The sequence below is a fragment of the Rhineura floridana genome, chromosome 11 (genome assembly GCF_030035675.1).
Source record: "Rhineura floridana isolate rRhiFlo1 chromosome 11, rRhiFlo1.hap2, whole genome shotgun sequence".
Taxonomy (NCBI): Eukaryota; Metazoa; Chordata; class Lepidosauria; order Squamata; family Rhineuridae; genus Rhineura; species Rhineura floridana.
Genome location: NC_084490.1, coordinates 57,764,050 through 57,786,459, shown reverse-complemented (window position 1 = coordinate 57,786,459; position 22,410 = coordinate 57,764,050). Strand labels below are relative to the sequence as shown.

At 47.3% G+C, this 22,410-nt stretch overlaps 2 protein-coding genes across 14 annotated transcripts in view; one reads left to right on the top strand and one right to left on the bottom strand.

Annotated features, from left to right (window-relative positions):
• CNTNAP1 (contactin associated protein 1) overlaps positions 1 to 6,022 on the top strand; it is a 51,083-nt gene extending 45,061 nt beyond the window's left edge. For 2 of the 3 annotated variants that reach the window (XM_061589258.1, XM_061589260.1), the window contains 5 exons: positions 207 to 334; positions 698 to 791; positions 3,336 to 3,572; positions 4,192 to 4,242; positions 4,525 to 6,022. In XM_061589258.1, the coding sequence (XP_061445242.1) occupies positions 207 to 334; positions 698 to 791; positions 3,336 to 3,572; positions 4,192 to 4,242; positions 4,525 to 4,796 (782 nt within the window). In that variant the 3' untranslated portion in view covers positions 4,797 to 6,022. Of the gene's footprint in view, positions 1 to 206; positions 335 to 697; positions 792 to 3,335; positions 3,573 to 4,191; positions 4,243 to 4,524 lie in introns of those variants that run through there. The other variant, XM_061589261.1, reaches the window with a different exon arrangement.
• Positions 6,023 to 8,849: 2,827 nt separating this feature from the next.
• Positions 8,850 to 22,410, bottom strand: part of EZH1 (enhancer of zeste 1 polycomb repressive complex 2 subunit) — a 30,068-nt gene continuing 16,507 nt past the window's right edge. For 7 of the 11 annotated variants that reach the window (XM_061588166.1, XM_061588162.1, XM_061588161.1 and 4 more), the window contains 13 exons: positions 22,048 to 22,211; positions 21,237 to 21,328; positions 17,623 to 17,806; positions 16,947 to 17,143; positions 16,765 to 16,856; positions 16,302 to 16,342; positions 15,678 to 15,803; positions 15,356 to 15,534; positions 14,679 to 14,774; positions 13,852 to 13,933; positions 13,553 to 13,633; positions 12,612 to 12,696; positions 8,850 to 12,475 (listed from right to left, as the gene is read on the bottom strand). In XM_061588166.1, the coding sequence (XP_061444150.1) occupies positions 12,415 to 12,475; positions 12,612 to 12,696; positions 13,553 to 13,633; positions 13,852 to 13,933; positions 14,679 to 14,774; positions 15,356 to 15,534; positions 15,678 to 15,803; positions 16,302 to 16,342; positions 16,765 to 16,856; positions 16,947 to 17,143; positions 17,623 to 17,806; positions 21,237 to 21,328; positions 22,048 to 22,211 (1,480 nt within the window). In that variant the 3' untranslated portion in view covers positions 8,850 to 12,414. Of the gene's footprint in view, positions 12,476 to 12,608; positions 12,697 to 13,552; positions 13,634 to 13,851; positions 13,934 to 14,678; positions 14,775 to 15,282; positions 15,535 to 15,677; positions 15,804 to 16,301; positions 16,343 to 16,764; positions 16,857 to 16,946; positions 17,144 to 17,622; positions 17,807 to 21,236; positions 21,329 to 22,047; positions 22,212 to 22,410 lie in introns of those variants that run through there. The other 4 variants (XM_061588167.1, XM_061588169.1, XM_061588168.1 and 1 more) reach the window with 4 other exon arrangements.

Genomic DNA, 22,410 nt, shown 5'->3' with positions numbered 1-22,410 from the left:
CATCCTGAGACAGGGCTAGGGAAAATCCCTGTCTCAAACCCTGGAAGGCACAATATTGGGCTACATAGACCAGTGCAGGGCAGCTTCCTCTGTCCCTAACCGTACTGTTCAGTTCATGCTTTCCCCTGCCTGTGAGGTGCACCTCAGTAGGGGATGGCAAGGACGGACCTCACAGTCTTGTTGTACCTGTTGATGTTCCCTTTCAGGCATCCTGCAGCTGCATTACCATCTGGGCAGCCCCGCTTCTGTCTTCTCCCTGAGCACACACTCTGTGGCTGATGGGCAACCGCACAGCATCAACATCACTCGTGTAAATCGAACTCTGTACACACAGGTAACCGAGGCTTTTTGGGTGCACACATGGGGGGGGGGTTCGTGGAAAGGTATTCTGCAGGGAGGTCCTCCGGGTGGTGGACTCCAGCTCTCATCAGCTCCAGCCAGTATAGTCACTGGTGAGGAATGATGGGGGTTGCAGTTCAGCAACATCTGGAGGTCCACAGGTTCCCCGACCCTGGTCTCATGGCTCTTGCTGTTGGGAGGGGAGGGGGAGCAGCGGCTCTCTACTCTGTGGAGCGTGATCTGGAACAAGAATGGGAATGGGTGAGTGCACAGAACGGTCTGTGGGGACCTTCCTCAGCTTTGTATTGTGTCTTTTTCTCCTCTCTCTCTCTCTCTCTCTCTCTCTCTCTCTCTCTAGTTGGATTATTACCCTGTCATGGTGCGCCAGTTCTCCCTCTTTGTGGACAGTAAACTTGATTCCCCCAAGGCACTCTATCTTGGCCGTTTCATGGGTGCGTGAGAGCAACGGGTCCTGCCCCTTCTTGGTCTTTATTGTGTCCTTGGATTTGCCACACCAGCCTTTCCCAGCCTGGTTCCTTTCAACCCTGTCAGCCTCAACCAGCACAACCAGTGGTCAACATCTGAAGAGCACCAGGTTGACCGGGTAGAGAGGACGCATGCTCTGCTTTTTGTATGCCCCCAACATCCGATGCTTTTTTGCATTCTGTCTCATGAGCCTGATGTTCTCCTTCTGCTTTCATCTCTCTGGATTCTGCCCTGTCGTCCCCTGCAACAGCCTCTTTTCTCCCCTCTATCCCCTGTTCCCGGAGACCCTCTAATAGCAGACTTGGGAGCTGGGGAGTGTCTGTTGCTTCCAATGTAAAATGCGGCTGCCCCCAAATAAGGGGGTGGTTTCTGTATACTCAGGGGACTCCATAGGTGTATAGAATTTTTTTAATTTAAAACATATATATATATATGTATATATGTATGTGTATATAAAATAAATTGGTCTGATAGGGACCTGTGAGCTTCCAGACTTAATAGAATTTGGTGGCAGTTGAGCATATATCAGGAGGGGAAGAGTATAAGGCAGAGGTTGTGGGGGGGGGGACGACCTGTGGCCCTCCAGATGTTGTTGGACCCGGCTCCCATCAGCCCCAGCCAGCATAGCCAATTGGTCAAGGGTGATGGGAGCTGGCATCTAGCAACACCTGAAGGGCCACACGGGTTCACTACCCTGGTTTAAAGAAACCAGAAGTTCGGCAGACTCTAAACACAGAAAGGCAAATCCATGGGTAGGTTGGGGGGCAGGGAGATGCATGCAAAGCTGGTGTGTGTCTGTCACATCACCCCACCCACTCAGTCCTCAACCTTCCCTGTGTTGAGTGGGGAAGGTCTGCAGAGGGTTTCAGGTTTTTTTACTTGAGTTTGCTTGACATGCTTGACATGCTCCCTCCCTGACAGGTTTTTGCAAAGCCTTAAAGACCTGGCTGTTCAGGCGGGCCTATGGAATGGGGGAGGACTGATTTTTATGGGGTTTTAACTGGAATTGTTTTAAACTGATTATGATATGTTATTGGTTTATTATGCTGTATACTATGTATTGTTTTCGCCGTTGTAAGTCGTCTAGAGTGTCCACTAACCTGGACAGACAGGCGACCAATAAATAAAATTTATTATTATTATTATTTATGAAGCCTCACACGATCAGGGACCTGCTTTGTCAGAGCCTCTGACCACATGGAGGGTACTTCTCATGTTCAGGTGAACATGAGTAAAAGCCCCCCCTCGATCTTCCCTGGTCAGCATGGGGAAGGTTGGGCTGAGTGGCGAAGGGGAGCAGCACTCATACAAGGATGCATTTCCCTTCCTCCACCCACCCACCCCCGTCCAGAGATTGGGCATCATGTGGGCAGGCAAACACCTGAAGATGCCTTGTGGGAGATCAGTTAAGTCTGTGGTGGTTGAGGGCAGTTTGGACACAGGATGTTCAGATGTCTGTTGGAAACAAAGGACAACCACCACCAAGAAAAAATGGAGAGGGGGGGAGGAGAGAGGGGTGGGGGATGGGGACGTTAGCTGGCTTAAACTCCTGACGTCTTACAGTTAAGAATCCCAGGGGTTGAGGGAACTAGGAGTGGGGAAAATGTGTGCTGTGCTATGTTTAAAAATGACAACAATGCTGTAGAGGGATGTTACAAGAGGGAGGGGGAAAAGACACCTTTTCCCCCTTTGCCGCTGCCTAGAACAGTATAACTCCCCACTGCTAGGTAGTTATAAAATGCTCAGGTTTGGGAGTGGCAGCCCTCTATGCGCAAGAGAGCACAGCAAGGGAAGGCCTGTGGGGTGGGGTGGGGGAAAGGAGGAAAAAGTGTCCTCTCCCACTCCCCACTCACACCTGAGACCTGAACAGAACCATAAGGCTTTTTGTTCCAGACTCCCGGGAACCCTAAAGCAGGAGGGATCCTCCTCTTAGTGGGATGGGGATACACCGCAACCTTGTGTTGCAGCTTCTGCTTGGTCCTTGAAAAGGCCACAGTGGCCTGAGCTTGCCTGCTCTGCCATTGCCCTTTCGCTCCAATTCTTCAAGTCTTCTCCTTCCATCCCATTGTCTGCAAGCTCTTTCCCCCTCCCTTCCCTTCTTTGCATGTCAAATACAGAGTCTAGCACTAGGTGGCCTCTGCACAAATGTTCAGTTATGGGGCTAGAAATACATTTGCAGGTTCTGGGCAGAATAAATTATGCAAATCATGTAAATTTGCACACATTTGCTTCATTTGCATAGCACGTTATTCTGCTGCTTGCAAGGGAGAGGCCCAAAGAGCCCCCTCCCGCACCACTTCCTCTACTATGAGACATTGGCCACCCACCTCTAAGCCCCTCTTTACAGCTCTTGAGGCCCTTTCAAAAACTTGTAGGCCTGCTGCTGTTAGGGAAGTCTCTTTTGCTTTGGGGCAGTCCCTTGATCCGGGGTGGGGTATGAGGGGAAGGAGAAGAAGAAGCCGGTGTCCGTCTCACCGTATTTTGATCTTGTTGTCTTCCATGATCCTCAGAGACGGGTGTGATTGATCCTGAGATCCAAAAGTACAACACGCCAGGTTTCATAGGCTGCCTCTCCGGGGTGAAATTCAACAGCATTGTGCCCCTGAAGACCATCTTCCGGCCCACGGGCAGCAACCCTATCCGCCCCTATAGAATCAACGGAAAGCTGGTGGAGTCCAGCTGTGCCTCTATGCCTTCGACCTTTATCGAAATGCCCCCAGAACTTGACCCCTGGTACATAGACCCAGGTAAGGCAGCAGTATGTGGGGGAAGGGGAGGCGCTGGGCCTTGAGCTTGCCTGGAATTCCTGCCCTCTGATCCCAGAAGGGTTAGGCTAAGACTGTGCTTACCTGGAGGCGAAGGAACCTCTGAGGGACACTCTTGTCTTCCTTCATGCGGTCCAGGTGGTGGTTGAGCCAGAATCCTTGGTTCAGATTAAGCTGGCGACTTCCACCTTTCGGTGCTGCTTATGGAACAGAAGATCCTTGGATGTGTCCCCTCCATCACAGAACTGGATCATCCCCAGCACCACCACTAGAGAGCAGTTGGTGTCTGCTCCAGCTGAGTCCAGTAAATGGGCCAAGTCCCATGCCCCTGGGGTTGCTGCCAGGATAATGGCTAGCAGGGAGAATGTAGAGGGTAAAGGCAAATCTTCATACCAAAACTGGACCAGGAACTCTCCACCCAGCATCCCCTCTCTCATGAGTTGTTGCTGTGTCAGCAAACTTGGTGGTGACCTCTCAAAACATCAAGAGCCCTACATGAGTGGATGAGGCCAGTGAGGTTGAATGTTCAGGGCAGAGTTCAGAACCTCTGCTAGTTAAAATCCTCCTCTTGAACTGCTGTGTGTCTTTTGTGCCCTTCCAGTTGACTTCCTATACATCCATGACGATGGCTGGGTTGCAGTCATTACCGGAGGTGAGTGACTGACCTGAGAAGGACTGTTGGGAGCAGTGACCTGAGGGCTTGTACCATGGGAGGTTTGGCCCCTGGGAGTTGTGAGGATCTCCAATTTAGCCTAACTGTAGATGGTGACTGTGGGCTGCTGTTTTGCACCCAGACCTCAGCACATAGGAAATGGCCTTATACCGTGCCAGATAATTGGTCCATCTAGCTCAGTATTCCTTCCCCCTTGTAACTTTGCTTCTGGATTATTCTTGTTCTTTTCCTTCTTTCATCACTCTTGCCTTTCTCCCACAGTGGTCATTTTCTTCCTCCTTCTCCTGGCAGCCGCTCTCATCTTGATGTACCTGCACCATCATCGTTACAAGGGTTCGTACCACACCAATGAGCCTAAGGCCATCCAGGACTACAACAGTAGTAGTAGTGGTGGAGGTGGTGGTGGCGGCAGTGGCAGCAGCAGCGGCGGCAGCAGTGCTAGTGGAACTGCTTCCACCCCTGTAGTCAAGCCAGTTGCCTCACGGAAGGAACAAAACTTGCCACAGATCCTAGAGGAATCCAAAACAGAATAGCCAATTGGAGTCAGCAGGTTAAATCCTCCAGTCGTCGGTGCTGGCTGCAGCCTCTTGGCAACACCAAACCTGAACTGCCAACTGTGCCACTTGCTGGGAAGCTGCCCTTCTCTCCTCCCCACAACCCCACTGTGTGACGGCCTGCCGGGTGCTTTGCCATGTCTCACCTCACATCATGTGGAGTGTTGCTTCATCTTCCAAATGGGTCCGGTTCCAGCCGGCAGGTGTCAAAGATTCTCTCCCTGCCTTTTTTTCTGGAATAGCCTGAATCCCACCAGACCCATTTCTTATCTCTTGAAGGGATCAGGTTGGTGCCTAAGAAGATGCCAAAATGATGCCTGGTTTTCCCCCTCCCCCGAGCTGTTACGCCTCTCCCCCCACTCCTTTCTCCATTTGGACTGCATGGTGTCTTCCTTCAAGAGGATGGGGTGGCCAAAGTGACAAGCAGCAGGCTGTGCCAAGCAGCCCCATTTCCAGTTTGTTAGACTTTCTTCCAGCCAAACTCCAGAGGCCCTTCCAGTTTGAAGAGAGACACAAACTGTCAATATTGCACTTTCTTCTTTATTTCTACAGGACAAAGGAAAATGCAACGCAATATCCACGCTGGCCTTCTCACATGTGACTCACTAGCACATAGTCTTCCTACTTAACTGCTTAGCATAAAAAAGCCATTCGTCAAGCCATGCAATAGAGCATACTTAGATCCCAGCACATTGTATTGTGCCCTGGGAGAAACCAATGTGCAATATAGATATCTGCCTGCCACTATATACATATATATATGTGTGTGTGCAGCTGCAGCGCATGGAAGAATCACTCGCACTTTGCTACCATTTGCTGCTTTCGTAAATCAGGGTTTTGAGAATTTTAAAATTCTTTCTCCCTTTCCCCCTTTTTGTTGTGGGTTATTAGACAAACTAGTTTTTTTTAATTCTGTCAGTTTGTATAAAAAACAAAAGCAGAAGTCTGATGTTCTGTTTTAAAGTAAAGTTGTGTCGTCTGTGGTCTGTAGTTTGCTACTTCAGGGAAGGAAGTTTTGCCTTCGGCAACTTCTGACCCTCTCCTCTTGCTACCTTGAAAGCTAAGTTCACTTGTGAATTGTAAGAAGATACTGTAGCAGAACCAAAATTATTTATTTTATCCCAAAGCTCAGGCCTAGCAGTTTATTTTTTCTAATGAGCTGTTTGAATAAAATGTGAAGGTTGGCTAAATAAATAAAATTAAAGAAAGGCAGGATGATTATGATGTGATTCTTTCTTTTTTTTGTCGTGTGTGTGGAAGATGACATACTGAGCCACTGGGATGGGCTAGGCAGCCTACAACTCCTATCATCCCTGGCCACTGGCCATGCTGCCTGGGGCTGATGGGAGTTGTAGTCCAGCACATGAGGGCACCAGGTTGCCTACCCTCTGCTGGTTTGATTTCTTCTTTTGTTAACACCTTGTATTTTTTGTGTTTTTAATGCTTCTTTCAGTGGATACGTGCGATGGGCCTTGTTCTCAATTGACAAGGTCTGTTCCGTGTGGAGAAGGGCCTTTGTGAATTGCATGGAAAGTGAATAGAAGCAACATTTTAGTATTAATAGCATCTATATTTAAACTAGAGAGAGAGAAATTTAGGTTGACTGTTAGGAGAACCTTCCTATCTAACAAAAGCTTGGTGCATGGAGGTGGGGGGACCTGTGGCCCTCCGTATGTTGTTAGACTACAACTCCCATCATCCCTGACTAGGGGTAGCAACACACTCTATTCTGCTGGTTCTGGTGCACTTCCACCTCTCTTTTCTGAAAATGGGGGCACACAACACTAATCAAACCCTAACCCTTTTTACTGTAAAACCTGGTGGGAGCAGCTTGAGTTGTTTTTTTAAAAAATCAGCTTCAACAAGATTTCACAGCTGATTGGTAGATCAACCCATTGCCCCTCCAGATGTGGCTGGAGGCGACTAGTGAGCTCGCAACCTAGGACAGTGGGAATTGGAGCCCAATAATCTCTGGAGAGCTACAGGTTCCCTTCCCTCTTGAGTAAGGGGGAACGTGGAAGCTCTAGCATAGATGCCATTTGTGTGTGGTGTTTCTGTATAGGATATTCTGCACAAGAGCAAAATGAGGTTAGATTGATGGAGAGCCAATGTGGCATAGTGGTTAGAGTGTTGCACTACGACCTGGAAGACCAGGGTTTGAATCCCCACATAGCCATGAAGCTCACTGCTGACCTTGGGCCAGTCACTGCCTTTCAGCCTCAGAGGAAGGCAACGGTCAACTCCCTCTGAATACTGCTTACCATGAAAACCCTATTCATACAGTCACCCGTAAGTCGGGATCGACTTGAAGGCAGTCTGTTTTTTTTTAAATTGACTCTCAGTTCTGTGAGAAAAGGCTTACGCAGAGTTTTTGAACTAATGGGAACATATAGTGTGTGCTATTTTACACCTTAGCTCTCAGCTGACTGGGGCTTAACTGAACGGTAGTTTCTAGCACAGGTGTGGGAAGAGAAACATATTGCAGGGCTCCTGTGTGAGCAGGCTCTTGTCAAAAGCACAATCTCCATTTTAAATTACTGCAGGAGCGAGTTTAATAGTTATGCTGGTGGCCATAACCACCAGCATAACTACAGCTATACTGTGATCAATGAGGATGTGTCAGGATGGATCAAAATCTCCTTGGCAGCCAAGGCCCCTGCTCTGAGTGACATTATTTTTGCACAAAAAATATCTTTATGCTGGGGTGAGAACTGCAACAGCTAAAACTAGCTAGAGCTGTCCTGGCTGTCTAGCGGACCAAGTAGAAATCCTCATGTGGATGTAGAAATCATCCTGAACAGGCATCTTTTGACGTAAAGTCAGCAAAGGCCAGCCCAAAACGTACAGCAGTGCAGTGAGCAATAGCTCAAGGAGCCCATGGGTCTTACAGCTAAGAATAGACACCACCCCACAAATTCCATAGTAAGGCAATACCTTTATTAAGCCAACTCAAGTGTCATAGTGTGCAAGCCTTCAATCCCCAGAACTCTTCATCAGGCTAGATGGTAAAAAATGTAAAAGGGTGGGAGGAGAAAAAAAGCTGTTGCTGTTGGTCAACCCATCCATGCCTGCATCTGGTACGAGTCTTAAGATGGAGAAGGTAGCAGGCATTCAAATTAGACCCTTTAAGGTTACACATATGAAATAGGGATGGAGACACGTGTCCATATCAGTTTCTCATTTTTCCAGTCTTAAATTCTGTTCTCCCTCTTTCTACAGCAGCTTGTAACTTTACAAAATAATCTTCATGAAGAGCAATTGTATTTGCACAGATGAGGGAATTAGCGATTATATATGTTTCTTCCCAGGAGGCTTGGATTCAACCTGAAAAACACCTGGAAGGGTCTAATTTGAAATGTCTGCTTCTCCTTCCATACTCCATCTTAATTCCAGATGCCCACATCAACAGCCTTGTCTTCCATTCTCTCTTCCGTTTTTCACCATCTAGCTTGATGAATTCTGGGGAACTTATTTCATGACATTTTAGTTGGCCTAATGAAGGTATTGTCTTAATATGTTTTCCCCCCTTATGAGTCAACATAGCTACCTTTATTACTTTTACTGTGACGCAGCTGAAACATTCCTTCTGCTTTCTAACTCTGACTTTGTGAGGCAGGCATTTTTGGAGACTTGGAGCCCCATGAACAACATGAAACAAAACTGAAGGCACATTGTCGTCACTACACCCTTTGTTCTTTTCTTCCAACTACCCCAATCTCTTGAAGGTGCAGGAAGTGCTAGGAAGAATTAGACCAAGCGTCTCTACTTGGTTACCAGATCACACTTCCTGCTTTCCACCTTCCTCGAGAACTTCTGCCTGGCTGAAACGTGTTTTTGAACTGTGATAATACAGCCAGCTTGCTTGAATGAATAGAGTGGTATGTAACCCTCTGACTTTGTGTAGCTGCTCTTGGAAGGCAACTCACAAAGGAACGCAGCCCTCCGGCTGAAAAACGTTCCCTACCTCCGCGTTAGGCACGTGGTCAGTTGAGCTTATTTTCTGGAGGCGCTCCTGAAATGAGGCAGACTTAATTCAGCAGTCACTACAACTTTATTAAGACAAAACTCTTACACCATCATATATAAAGTGCACATAAGTTGCCAGCAGCAAAGCACGAGAGTCACAAGCAGCCAGAGGAGGAGGGAGAGGCCAGACAGCAAGTGGTTTTGACAGAACTCCCCCCACCTTTCTCCAACGTAAGAGCAGTCCCACGAATGTTCTTTGGGTAGGGGAAGCAAGCTTACAAGTTCTTAATGCTACATCAGGCTTGCTCTTCTTTTACCACACTCTTAAAGATCTGAAAGGGAATTGCAGGCTGCTGCCCCAACTAACCTCTTCTTTGTGCCGTGCTTCAAAAGTGTCAAGCAATAAGAGGAAATATAACGCACTATGGATGTGAGCTCCAAACACCCAAGAGCTGCATGAACAATGCCTTTATGGGTTAAGGTACTTTTGTACTGTAGATGAACAGATAAAGCACCCACTGGTATAGGCCTAGCCCCTGACAAAGTATTAAACTTTCATCTCCTTAAGCCAGTGGTTGTTTCAGCACTGGATAGCTCCTTTCAGAAAGAGTAGCTTGATCAGACATAACTTTTGCACTTCAAGCCATTAGCTAAGTCAAGTAGTAGCAGCCCTTCTTCCCACCAAACTCAGGCCACCCATGGAGGAGCCATCTGCTCCAGAAACTGTTCCACTTCCTCTATACAGTTGAGTGTAGAGTAGGAGGCAGTTGAGGAAAAAGGCCCATCTGCTTCTTCGCCTACTCATCTGTATTATTTAGCTATAACCCCCATAGCTAAACCTCTCCAATTCCACCTTCCTTAGCAGGAATTGCATAGAGCATAAACAGTTCTCCCTCTCTCCACGGCTTTGTGCAGTATTCCTCTGCTCATGGCTTCAAAGAGAGGAAGCTCTTATTAGCTACAGTGTCCAGCAAATACACATGCCTGTTTTCTACTCATTTTCTGATGCAGTAGACTGTTGCATCGGGTAGCTCCCATTACAATTAGATTGCTTATTTTCTTTGCATTTTGAAGGTACCTGATGTGGCTGCTGCTGCTGAAGGTGGTCCTGTGTGAGGAACAGCAAGATGGGGGGGCTGCTACTAATACAAAAGTTTGCAGTAAAGAGGGTGGAGCAGAAAACTAGCAATTACTTGTCATCATTTTCTTACGCCAAAATTAATACAAGCAGAGAAAAATGTACAATAAGATAGGTACACTTCAATGCCATTAGATGTTGTGTGTTAGCTGCTTATACATGATAGATATCCCTGTTTTGTTCCCACCACAAGTATTCAGGCACTGGGAAAAGCAAAGCATTGGTGAGAATCATTACGGCTGTTTAGTTCTGTGATTAGTTTCCGAGAGAGATTTGTGAACTCCAGGCTGTCTGGTGATTGTATCCCCCCTGCCTAGAAGCCCTTATCGGAGATGACAGAGTAGGTTGCACTTACACAGTAGAAAAGGCATTGTGCACATGCTCAGACACTATCCATGGTATTACTTTACACATTTCATAGTTAAATTAGATCAAGGGACAGGGGAAGGGTTTTGGCCAGTGAACAGTTAAAGAGTGCTTTACTTTGGAGAAATAGTAAAGCTTCTGCAATTGGTTACCTTGAACTGAAATGACTGAAAATCCTTCAAACTAGGTCAAATGTTATTCCCTGCCAACAGTAAGACACCACTCCATGATGCCTCAGGAAAGAATTCTGTATCATTCAAAAGCCCTGCATGCTGCTTACACCCAACCCACTCCCTTGGAGTACAACTTCTTTCTCTGCCTCTTAGTGTGTCAAGACTTGTCACACAGCACCAGCTATGCCAAACTACGGCTTTGACACAATGACTTGGTCTATTCTTGGACCCTGCAACTACCCTTAACCAGCAAGATATGCCAGCTTTTATTACTGGTTTATAGCTAAACTGTTGGAGCTGATGAGGAAATGTTTCCAGCCCTTACAATAATTCACACCATCGAATGGAGTTGGCTTTCCACAGCTCACAGGGAGCCCAGCTCCCTGCTGCCTAGCCTTGATGGAGCAAATTGCTCTAAAGTGCATGCTAACTGCTTCTTTTGTACATGGATAGGTAGGGGGGAAATCCTGATTTGTGAGGGAGGGAACAGAGGAATTAATACAAGGATGGGGGAGCTGTGTGGCCCTTCATATGTTGCCGGACTCCAACTCCCATCATTCCTGATCATTGGCCATGCTGGCTGAGGCCAATGGGAGTTGGAGCCCAACGACCTATGGAGAACACTAGGTTCCCCATCCCTGAATTAGCACCTCTTGGTCTCCATCTAGCTGGGACATATACACCCAGCCATCCCTTCTATGTGTTCCTCCAGGAAATGTCCTGCAGCATCAAAAGATGCTGTTGATTTTTTTTTACTGCCTAAAGTGAGGAGCCAGACCAAAGATTCAAACTCCTTCTCAGCAAGTGAGAAAGAGTGCTGATTAGTTGTTGCCAGTGCAGCAAGGCCCAATATTCCACTGGAAGAGGGTCAGGAGAGGAGATGATTATGAATAAGTAACTCCCTTGCTTCAGAAGTGAAGAGATCATTACTAACAAGCCTCCAGATGAAGAGGGGAATGAATCCTGCAGCTTATAGCCAAGCAGCAAGTCTTAGCCACTGAGAAATGTCTTTAAAACAGCACCTCTACTGCCACCAAGACTCCCTGGGCAACAACACAGCTGCAGGACCATTCTGTGCAGTGGCTTTATTGCTGCTGGAAGGGACTTTGCTTCAGACTCACAGGACTGACTTTAACTCCAGTTTCCTCTGGGCTCCAAGAGCCCTTTGTGCCTCCCGTCTCCATCACATACTGATGGGGTGGGAGGAAGGGAGGAGACCCAATTAGCCAGGGAAGAGGAGGAAACACCCATTGCTCTCTACTGCAACCGTCACAAGGGGTGAAAACAGAGCAAAAGACCCTTGGGCCTCACCTCCTGTGCTCCTTTAACAGCATGCCTTGCCACCTACTCCTCCATGTTCAACCCTACCCATCTTACTTATTTCCTTTACCTACACAAGCATGCCTTCCCTTTTTTCTGCCAGTATCTCTATGTGCTGCACACACTCCTGCTCCCACCTTCATCGACAGCTTGTCAGCCTACAGCTTCCTCCTCCAGAGCAAATTCTTTGCATAGCACTTCATGATCCACCCTTCCCTGCAGGTGAAGTTTATCCGTGTTGCTCTTGCCTGCAGAGAAGGTGGGGCAGCCAGAGGAAAATACTTTCTCCAGTTCAAGCCAAGCCTTCCCAAAAGACCAACAGCGTCTACAAAGCCCAGCACTCCCCCCCCCAAGCTCATTCTCCACAAGGTGCGCTTAAAACAGGGGATCCACTTTTGCTTTTTCAGTGCCTCTTAATTTTCCTCCAACAACAATTTAGAAGTGTTCCCCAATCAGGCCTTGAAGCCAGAAACTCACTGCTACAAAAAGAGATGGGCCTCTGCCGTTCCTTCTTTCCTTCTCTGAAGAGGGATCCAAATGGAATGAAGCCCTTACAACACAGACAGCAATGAGGAAAGCAGCATGGACAGGGCATGGTGATGCTTGCTGGGAGCAGCGTACTAGTTGATCACAGCTAGATTAGATCAGTCTCTCTTTCTATGCCAACATACTTGAGTGCATCTGCCTGGCTATACCTGTGGGAGAAGAGAAACCACTATGAACAAGCATGTTCTTCTGTATAGATGGGGACCTCTATAGAGCAGCATCTCAGAACTTTCTAGAGCTAAAAAGTGAAGAAGCTGATGCTCCTTTCCTGTCACACGCACTTACCTGTAATCAAAAAAGAGTTCTTCACCTGCCTGGATTGCTCTCTTGGCAAAGATCCCAATGCGGTGGTCTCCATTCACCATCACCACTGAGTCAGGGCAAGAGAGGCACTGCATCAGTTGCTCAGCTGCATCATTTGTATAACCACCGCTCCTCCCCCTCCCCCCTCCTCAGGGTCACAGCCACCCACCAACCATACAAATTCATGGTTCCGAGTTCAAGACACTTGCTGAGCTACAGCAGAACTTGGAAGAGGGTGCCGGATGTCTCCACAGCTGAGATTTGCTTCTGCGCACAAGTAGTAAACCGGCATAGACAACAGTAGCTGGTTAATCCAAGAGTTTTTCTCTCCCTCTTTATTTATAAAGACTAGAAACTCAAACGCTATACTTGAAAGCTAGGATTCTTGAAGGTTCATTCATTTATTATTTATTAAATGTATGAGAAAGCCAATAGCTATCACTCTCTCCTTGCCATCCTGCTGGATGTTGCATTAGAGACTGCACCTGCACTCTGTTGGGTGACTGTGACTCCTAGCAATTCCTGCATGTATTTGAAAAACTGGACTAGGTCTTTCAGACATGAGACACTGAGCTTTCATCCCATCTAGCTTCTCGTTTCTTCCCCACAGCCTTAGGATGCCACTTTCTTTTGCCAGGACCTGTGATATTAGTGCTCCAAGCCTCTTCTGTGACTTGCCTCCCCATGATCACAGATTCTGCCAAAGATTTCTACATTCAAAAACAAGTATCTGCAGCAATTTTTGTGGGGTTCGGATACAGAAGCCCTTCGCTTCAAACATCCATATGTACCCAATATGATTTAAAATGTCTGCTTTTCTTCTGCTTTGGGCTGATAAAAACACTGATGGGACTTCCTGGAAGCAGCAGTTCCCAAGGTGGGTTTTGCTACCACAGAACAGCAGCTGAGCTCATTGGTCTCACCTTTAGCGTAACAGTTGGGGTTGACAGAGTGGTTTGCAAAGCGGATTTTGTTGCCTTTGCGGGTGGCGTCAACAACGAAATCTGTCCAAGGAAGAGAAACTAAAGCTGAAGCTACCAGAGAGGTTGAGCCTACTGCAAAAGCTGAACTACCCTGCTCCAAACCAAGCAGAGGCAGGAGTTTTTTTGGGGGGAGAACCCCCACTGCTACTCCCATGCTAATGACTTTGCCATCCCATCTCCTTGGGATTGTTGCACAAAGCCACTTTGTAGCCCTATCCTGCTCCAATGCAGTCAGTTACCATTATTGAGGTTGAAGAGGAAGCTAGACATGTACTTGTCATAGACCTTCCCACGTCGGTCAGCCTCATCTTGAGAGATGAGCTGAAGGAAGAACAGACAAAAGCCAGTGAGTGGTCAAAAGGTGACCAAGTCAGATCCTGTCAAGCAACAGGTAGGGTTGTTACAGGAATACACTTCCCCAAAAGAACCCCTAGATCTGGTGGAGCCCCAAAAGCTGACAAAGACCAGCACACATCCCCTGCTGGAAACAACCCAGCGGGGTAGGCAATCTAGCAATGGTGAACAAGAAAATGTCCAAGCCTAACTCTCCCACTTAGCCTCACATTGCTACAGTTCCCCTGGAGAACACGGTCATGGCTGCCTGGAAAGCTTCCCCCAGCACCGTAGCCCAAGTTAGCTCACCAGAGGTGGTAGCCATCATAGCAGCTTGCCTGGATTTTCAGCCCTAGAAGTGATGCTGACTAGGTAAGGATCCAAGCGGCTGAAGATAGGCAATTTCTACCTCCCTCCTCTTGGCCCTTGGGCTATGGGGGATATCGAGTGCCATGGCCAACGCTAGCCATGGAACACACCCTAGCACTTTGGAGAAGGATTTGACAATTACACAGTGGTGTTTCCCATCAAATGCCAGCTCTATTTCCTGTCTGGAAAGAGAAAGGTGCACTCCCTACATGAAGTCCCCTTTTCTCTTTTCCATCTCACAAGCTCATGGGAGCCAAATGGAGAACCAATTTGCTCCCTCCCCCTTTGATACCAACAGAGTAAAGGAAGGCCATGCCAGAGAGGAATTTGGAACTCCCAAGCCATGTCCTGCCTCCCAACTCACCTCCCCGCAGTACTCAGAGATAAATTCATTCTTCTGCACAGCCTCCTTGATGAAGGTTCCCCACCCGGCAACATCCGATGGGGCCAGCAGCAGGTGCTAAGAGGAGGAGAGATGGAAGGTGCTTCAGCCTGCCCTACTAAGCCCCTGGGAAAGTGGTAACAGATCACACTGCCCCAGGGAATCAGAGGGCTGGGAGGGACCAAATAGATTATCTACTCCAGGCCCCCCACCAACGTAGCATCTCTACCCACAGACAGATGCCCATCCTCACATCCTCAAAATGAGATGATATGCCAGCACATTTTATGCCCTCCATGTGACTGCAGTAGCACGGCAGAGAGGATCCCATTTGAAAAATAGGTTTCTAGCCCTTATGGTTGTGATGATAAGCTTGGCAATACTTGGTGAAATTTCAGAGGGTGGAAGACAGGAATGTTGAGTAAGACTTCTACCAAAAATGGTGTTGATTGAGTGCCTCCCACTAGTTCTTGCACCTCTCCATAGCTAGTGGAAGCAGAAGGAACTATGCAAAATAAATTACTTCCACAGAGCTGCTAGGTAGCTTTCCCCATTTTCCCCTCACAGCAAGTTCAACAGTTCCTACCTTTTTAGCAGCACCAACCCACAGCTTCCAATCTCTCACTCTTCACCTCCCCATTTTCTGGACTGCAATATACCTTCTTAAGACCCCGCTGGATGCTGCAGTTCTTGCAGGAGACCACCTTAGAGTCCCAGTGCTCTGAGGCTCCACAGGTCAAGCAGAGGTCTGGGTCACACTCTCGCACAGCCAGGTAACATGGGCATTGCTTGGTGTTGCACTGAGTCTTACACCGGCAGCCGGGAAAACGGTTCTGGCCTTGCAGGAGAAAGAGAGACGTCATTTCAAGGGACCCATGTGCCATAAGAAAAATGGAACAAGCCCACATAGGCTGAGGGCTCGCTTTTGCTAGAATGTCATATGCCAGAATTTTCAACTTGGCCTAGTGCCTAGCTCCTTACAGTCAGGATTGCACTGGCAGAACTTCTCGCAGAAATTCTGGGTCATGATGCAAGGACAGTTGCTGTCACAAGGATGGTCCGGGTGGTCACAGGGCTGGTAGTTGTACACCTGAGTGGATGAATTATCTGCACAAAGAGAAAAAGAGGAAGGAGGAGAAATCTATGGACTGAGCCCCGTGAAAGTTCAAGCACTGAACAGATTGCAATAGCCACAGACGTAGGCAGAGGGCAGCGTGCCCCACACACAAAGGGCCATGCTCCGCTTCAGCCAGTGCTGGAATGTAGCAGGAAAGCAATGCTGGCTTACATTACTGAGGCTACCCTTTCAAACAGACCTCAGATCTTGGCAATGATGGTTTCCTCTTTCAGGATTTATATTTGAACAACACCCAGTGCTATGAGGGAATACCTGTTCTGACTTAAATAGCACTGCAGTTGTGCATTGGAGAAACAGTGTGCCATCAACTGATGGAAATGCCCCAAGGTGTCCTGGGCAAGGTTCAAACAGAAGGGGCTACAGGCATGGTGAAGCTGCTAAGCTCCTGTAGACGTTCTGGACTCCACTAATGTTCCCAGGTGGGCAGAAAGAGAACCAGGACTTTATAGGGCGAGGACATACAGTACCTTTTTTAAGCTGGATCTTCCTACAGTGAGCAGCCCAGAGTCTTTGTTGGGGGAGGGGGGAGAGAAGAGAGAAAAGAAAAACCCTGTTTTAATCCTGAAGACACACCTACTGAAGCCCCAAAGATCAAGATCAGCAATTTCACTCCTTAGCTTTGCTGCCAGATCGTTCCAACAGGGAATGAGGACTTGGGAAATGGGGAAGAGCATGGTAGGAGGCCGGGGTCTATTCCAGTTATACAAAATACAGAGAGAGGTGGGCAAGAACCCACCACAACCTGGATCTCTGATCTCTTTCCCCAAGATGAGCTGAGTACAAGACAATGGCTGGCAGGGTCTTCATGTGCTCTCGGCAACCTCCCTCCTTTAACCTTCACCAAAGGACCACCATATTCTGTAGCCCGAACAAACTATTCTCACGACAGACTTCCTCACAGGTCTCCTCCTGGGCAGGTTCTCCACACACCTGTGTTTCCTCTTCTTCTTCTGGGAGGGATTCAAGAGCTCATTCACTGGCAGTTTTGATATCAAGGACTCCTTTACTGCAAACTGAAAGACCTGCGAGAAGAGAAATGCACTTCATTCAAATTGCTCTCAGGGTGAGGAACTATAGCTGAACTGGTCCTCCCAACCACCAGAGGTCCACACCTGTTTGCATGTCTTCGTTCCCAGAAGCCGAGCGATCGAGCAGAAGTTGTTGAAGTAAGTTCCGTGGAAGACACGGAAGAGAGACTCTTCAGCCCCTGTCCACTCAACAGGCTCCAATGGCATGTCAGCCATGAAGGGCTGCGAAGAGGCAGGGCTCAGCTTCTGCTTGGTTGGAGTCTGGCAACGCGAGTTTGCCTCTAGGGCAACAAGAGAACAAATGCAAAGATCTGAAAAGCAAGTTCCTCCTAAAAAGGACGCTCCAAAAATGCCACCATTGCCTTTTGGCCTGGGGCACATCTCAAAAAAAGAAAAAAAAAAAGAGGTAGGTGTGTAAGCTACACCATTTGCCCTAGAAGCTTTTAGCCCTAACCCCAGATGTGTGAGGGTGGGTTGTGGTGAAAGAAAGGAACTTTGCACATCCTCAGACACATTCATTTCACTCAAGGCTTAAGCCTGGCTGCTGAGGACACATTCTGGGATGAAGCTCTGGTTCAAATAAAGCTCTGGATGAACCCTACTGGAAAAAGCCAGCTTTGGTTGTCTCTTGAGCTCCATAACTACCACCCCCCAAGCACAAACATAACAATTTCCTTCGTACAATCCATCAGAAACCATGATTCCTGCAACTCCCGCATTTCCCCACCCCCACAAGGCACTGAGAGGATCTGTCAAGTACCAGAGGAACTGGAGGCCCAGTCATTGCCCGTGTCTCTATCACTATCGCCTTCTTTTGCTTCAGTGCTCGTGGAGGCTGAAGCACTGGAGGAGGTGGTAGTACTGAGTGCGAGATGCTTGCGCCGACGTCGTCCAGAGCACTTTGATCTTGGGTTGTGCAGTACAGCGAACTCTTTGGCTCCCTCCTATAATCAAAGCCTGATTAGAAGCCTACACAGTCATGGGGATGTCCTAGCAGAGAAGACTACTGACTGAGAACTAAATCCATTTCAGGAGGATTCTTCAGCTCAGGGACAAGACAAGGCATCCTTGGCTCCCCGGGGCTTTTCAGCAACTCAAAGCTGTACGCTTCTTAGAACTATCCTGGGCTTTTCTGCAGGTGTGTAATACCCATTCTTTTCTTTGCACAGCAGTACAACACCATTTGCAAAGTTTTTAATACCATATTTCTTTGAGAGAAGGGGGAACTCTTTGTGTCTGCTGTAATGATTGCACAAACTTGAATAGGGAGGAGGCAGTGGAGGTGGGTGGCCTAGTTGCTTGCTCCCCAAACACATACTACAGGAAGGCTCCAAACGTTTGCATCCTCAGAACGCCAAACAATGTAACAAAGATGATTATTTTTTCTCTTTAAGTGTTATGCAGTGAAGTACACAATTATAAGAAGTTTGGGGTGGGGGGAAGAGAAGATCAGGGAGGCAATGAGCTACTCCTTCTAAACTGGACAATGTATGTACTTTCTTCTTGCTGAAGTTAACAGAATGTAAAGATAGTACTGTATAAAGGTTGTTTAAACTATTTCCCCCTGCAGGGCAGTTTTTGCAGGTATGGCCAAGTGATGGAAAACCTGCAAGAAGCCTCCACAATGTTAATGGAGGTTGGGGTTCAAAAAGGAGAGTAGGCTAAGTTAGCAAAGGTGCAAACAGCCTGCATTCCAGAGACTCATATCCCAGCCCTTTTAAAAAAAAGTTATAAAGCTCTAGTTATTACTTAAGCAAGGCAAACCCTGAGAAAGCTTTCCCTTTGCCCACAGGTTACTAAACAAATATCAAGGGAAGATGCAATGGATAGGTGTAGGGTGTACTAAACAGCTGGTGCGGCAGGGAAGGGCAGCCTGTGGCCCTCCAGATGTTTTTGGATTCCAACTCTCGTCAACTGCAGTCAGCAGTTGGCAGGAGTCAGCAGGGCAAATCCTCAGCAGCTATGGGAATCATAGTCCAGAAATATCTGGAAGGATACAGGTTCACCATCCCTGCCAAAGAGGGACTGTTCCTGTTTGTCTCATGCTTTCACAATAAGACAGGGATGGCTAATTTGTGGCCCTCTAGATGTTGCTGGACCAGATGTTTCATCATCCCTGACCATTGGCCATGCTGGCTAGGGCTGGTGGGCGCTGGAGTCCAGCAACACCTGGAGAGCCACAAGTTAGCCATCCTTGCATAAAACAAAAAGGGCAGTCTTCAAGAAATACAGCCTGACATTTCTATGCAAAGCTCAAATATATATAAGACAAGCACAGTGACTATTCACAACTGGAAAAAATCTGTTTCCCCGAGCTCTGCTATGCTAATTTAAGAAATGTTTTTGGGAAAGAAAACCTTGGCCTCCATAGAATTGTAAACAAATATAGTCAAACTTATTGATAAATTCTAGTCCAGCAATGTCACACTAGCATCTCCCTTTTAAGTTTTTGAAGTTGTTATTGTTGGAGAATGGTGGGGTTTAGGTCAGCATCAGAATGGTGTGAGAGTTTGAAATGTTTTCCCATCAGCAATATCACTGTATTCTACATAGAACAAACAGGTCATTTTCTATGTAAAAGAATAAATGGACAAAAATTTGGCATAAAATGGCTTACTAGTGATATTTGTATACTGCTGTGGGAGATTTTTTACCTAAAGAGAAGGGCTAGAATTCTTTTAATAAATAGGAAAACAGTTTGAGAACCTATAAATCTCCCAAGATACTCTGCTGCTGACCTTATAATTGCCATTCTTCGACAAAGGACCTTCAAAGGGAGACTCTGGTATGAAATTACTGAATTAGATCCGATAAGAAAATGTGATCCCACTCGTTTAGATAATGGTTTCATTCCCCATTGCAGGTGATATTTAACACAGCAAACCAAGGATGACTGTGTTATCACCAATTACTGTGAATTGTGAATGGCCTCTGTGCATATCTTGCATTCATTTAAGCTTTACATAGAATCCTTACAGACAGGGCCGGCACCAAAGGGTGGCCAGGTTGGGCCCTAGCTGAGGGCCCCTCGTTAGGGTGGGAGAGTAGTGCTCTCTGGCACGGTCCCTGCCACGGATCACAGGGAGAGAGCTTCCAGGCTGCCTGCCCATTCACTCGCTCCACCTGCCTCTCTCCTGTCTTCTGCTGCTGCGTGTGCAGAGCGGCCATCAACCAAGATGGCGGTGGAGGCTTCTTTAAGGGGCTAATGCCCCTACTGCCATCTTGGTTGATGGCAGGCATGTGCGCACACACAGCGTACCGCACATGCATGCCATCATGCATTGATGTATTGCTTTATTGATGTATTGCCTTGTTGATGTATTTTTATATTTGTGTTTACTTTTTCTGTAAGCCGCCTTGAGGGCCATTTGGCTGAAAGGCAGGGTATAAACAAACATTAACATAACATAAAGCAAGATGGGGGCAGGGGCATCAGCCCCTTAGAGGTCCCTCTGCCGCCATCTTGTCTGATGGCAGCCCTGCATGTGCAGCGTGCGCAGCAGCAGAAGACAGGAGAGAGGCAGGTGGAACAGGTAGGAGCTGCACCCAAGGGTCCAGGCATGCCTGCCAGCTTACAGACTATCATCCTGTGTGTGTGTGTCTGTGTGTGTGTGTCTGTGTGTGTGTGTCTGTGTGTGTGTGTGTCTGTGTGTGTGTGTGTCTGTGTGTGTGTGTGTCTGTGTGTGTGTGTGTCTGTGTGTGTGTGTGTCTGTGTCTGTGTGTGTCTGTGTGTGTGTGTGTGTAGCCAGAATGGTTCTGGCTGTGTTTTGAAATGACACTCTGTATGTACTGCCTCGAAGTCGATTCCGACTTATGGCGAGGGTTTTCATGAGGCTGAGAGGGAGTGACTGGCCCAAGGTCACCCAGTGAGCTTCAGGACCGCCAACGGCAAAGCATTGAGCCAATCACTGTTTCTGCCTGAGCCTGCAGCAAAGCATTTCCATTGGCCACACCTGGAAGACAAAGAGCTTGATCTACCAATCAGTTGTGAAACCTCCCTGAAGCTGAATTTCACAAAAACACATTGCAGCTGATCCAACAAGCTTTTAAGAGTCAAAAAGGGCAGTGTTTGACTAGTGTCGTGTGCCCCCATTTTGAGAAAACAGAGGTAGAGATGCACTGGAACTGGCACAACTACTCAGAGAGAGAGAATGAATGAATAGCACTTCATCTGATACATGGATTGCAGACCACGGAAATTTATTCCATTATAAATCTGTTGGCCTTAAAGATACTAAAGGACTCTTTTCTTTTTGCTCTAACGTAACTACCCCCCCTCCAAATTTTTCACTTCTAAGGGTTGTGGATAGAATAACTCCTCCTCCCTGCCGGTACCTCTCCCCACTACCCAGACAAAATCCCCATCCAACATACCAACCACAGGAAACACTCTGGCCCGCAGGGCTCCATTTCAATTTTGGTCTCTCTGTTCTTCCGCTTATAAACATTGGGAGTAGCGTGAAAAGCTAAAAGATAGAAACCACTTTGTTTGGGTTAGAATAGGAAGCTGTCAAAATAGCTTCTTGCTTTGTTCCTGAGTAGACGTCCCCCAGCCCCTTTCTGTGAGAGCACCCCAAATCCAGCACTAATAATAATAGTTACTATTATTACAACTTTGTGAGAACTTGGTAACCCCACCCAGATTCAGCACAACATCGCTGATAATGCAAAGGTGGGATTGATTAGGGGGCATTTAAGAATGGAAACAATCCTTCCGAAGAACTTGAGAAAATGCTTGTGTCTTTTTCATGCTAATTAGTCTTGCAATGTTTCCTAACTGAACCCACCTTGCTGAAGTTACCATTGGTATTGCAAGAGCTAACCAACAGGAATTTTAATTGGAATGTTCATCTAGCTGTTTTATTGCAAATGAATTAGGTATTTTACAGATTGTATCAAGCCACTCTGAGGTAGGTAGGTGGGTGACTGGGTAGGTAGACAGAGGTGGAATTTCTCTAGGACAACTTTTTGCAAATGCACATTCCAAATGGCTGGCATGCGTGCATTTCCTGGTAAGAAAAGATTGACTAAGATCTTTAGGGAACATTTCCCATGTTATGGGAAATACCTGGGCTACCTCTAAGACTCCATGCAACCTCTTCAGAACAGCTGCTGCTACCCATCAACATGAGATTTGAAACAGAAAAGGTAGGGGTGAAAGGCAGGAATTGGGTCAGGAACTTACGATGGAGGAAACAGTCATACTTGAAGCAGCGCCTGCAAAAAAGGGTGTGGAAAGAGTGCAGGGCCTGCTCACGCTGAACAGATTTGGCACATGGTCCATCGATGTTTGGTGTGCACTGGGGAGGGAGCACATTCGGGTCAGATTCTTCTGTCAGCTCTCTGTATCTGTTGTGGGAGGGTACGGATAAAAAAACAACATAGATTTGCTCCTAATGGCAGAAGGATTGCTCAGAGCCAGCTGGGTGAACAGCTTGCATCTGCACTGGACTTTACAAGCGGCCACCTTGTAAAATAGTTAAATTAAAGAGAGAGAGTGCTGCCACTTCATGTTTGCAAGCCAGACACAGATATTACTTTTGGTACT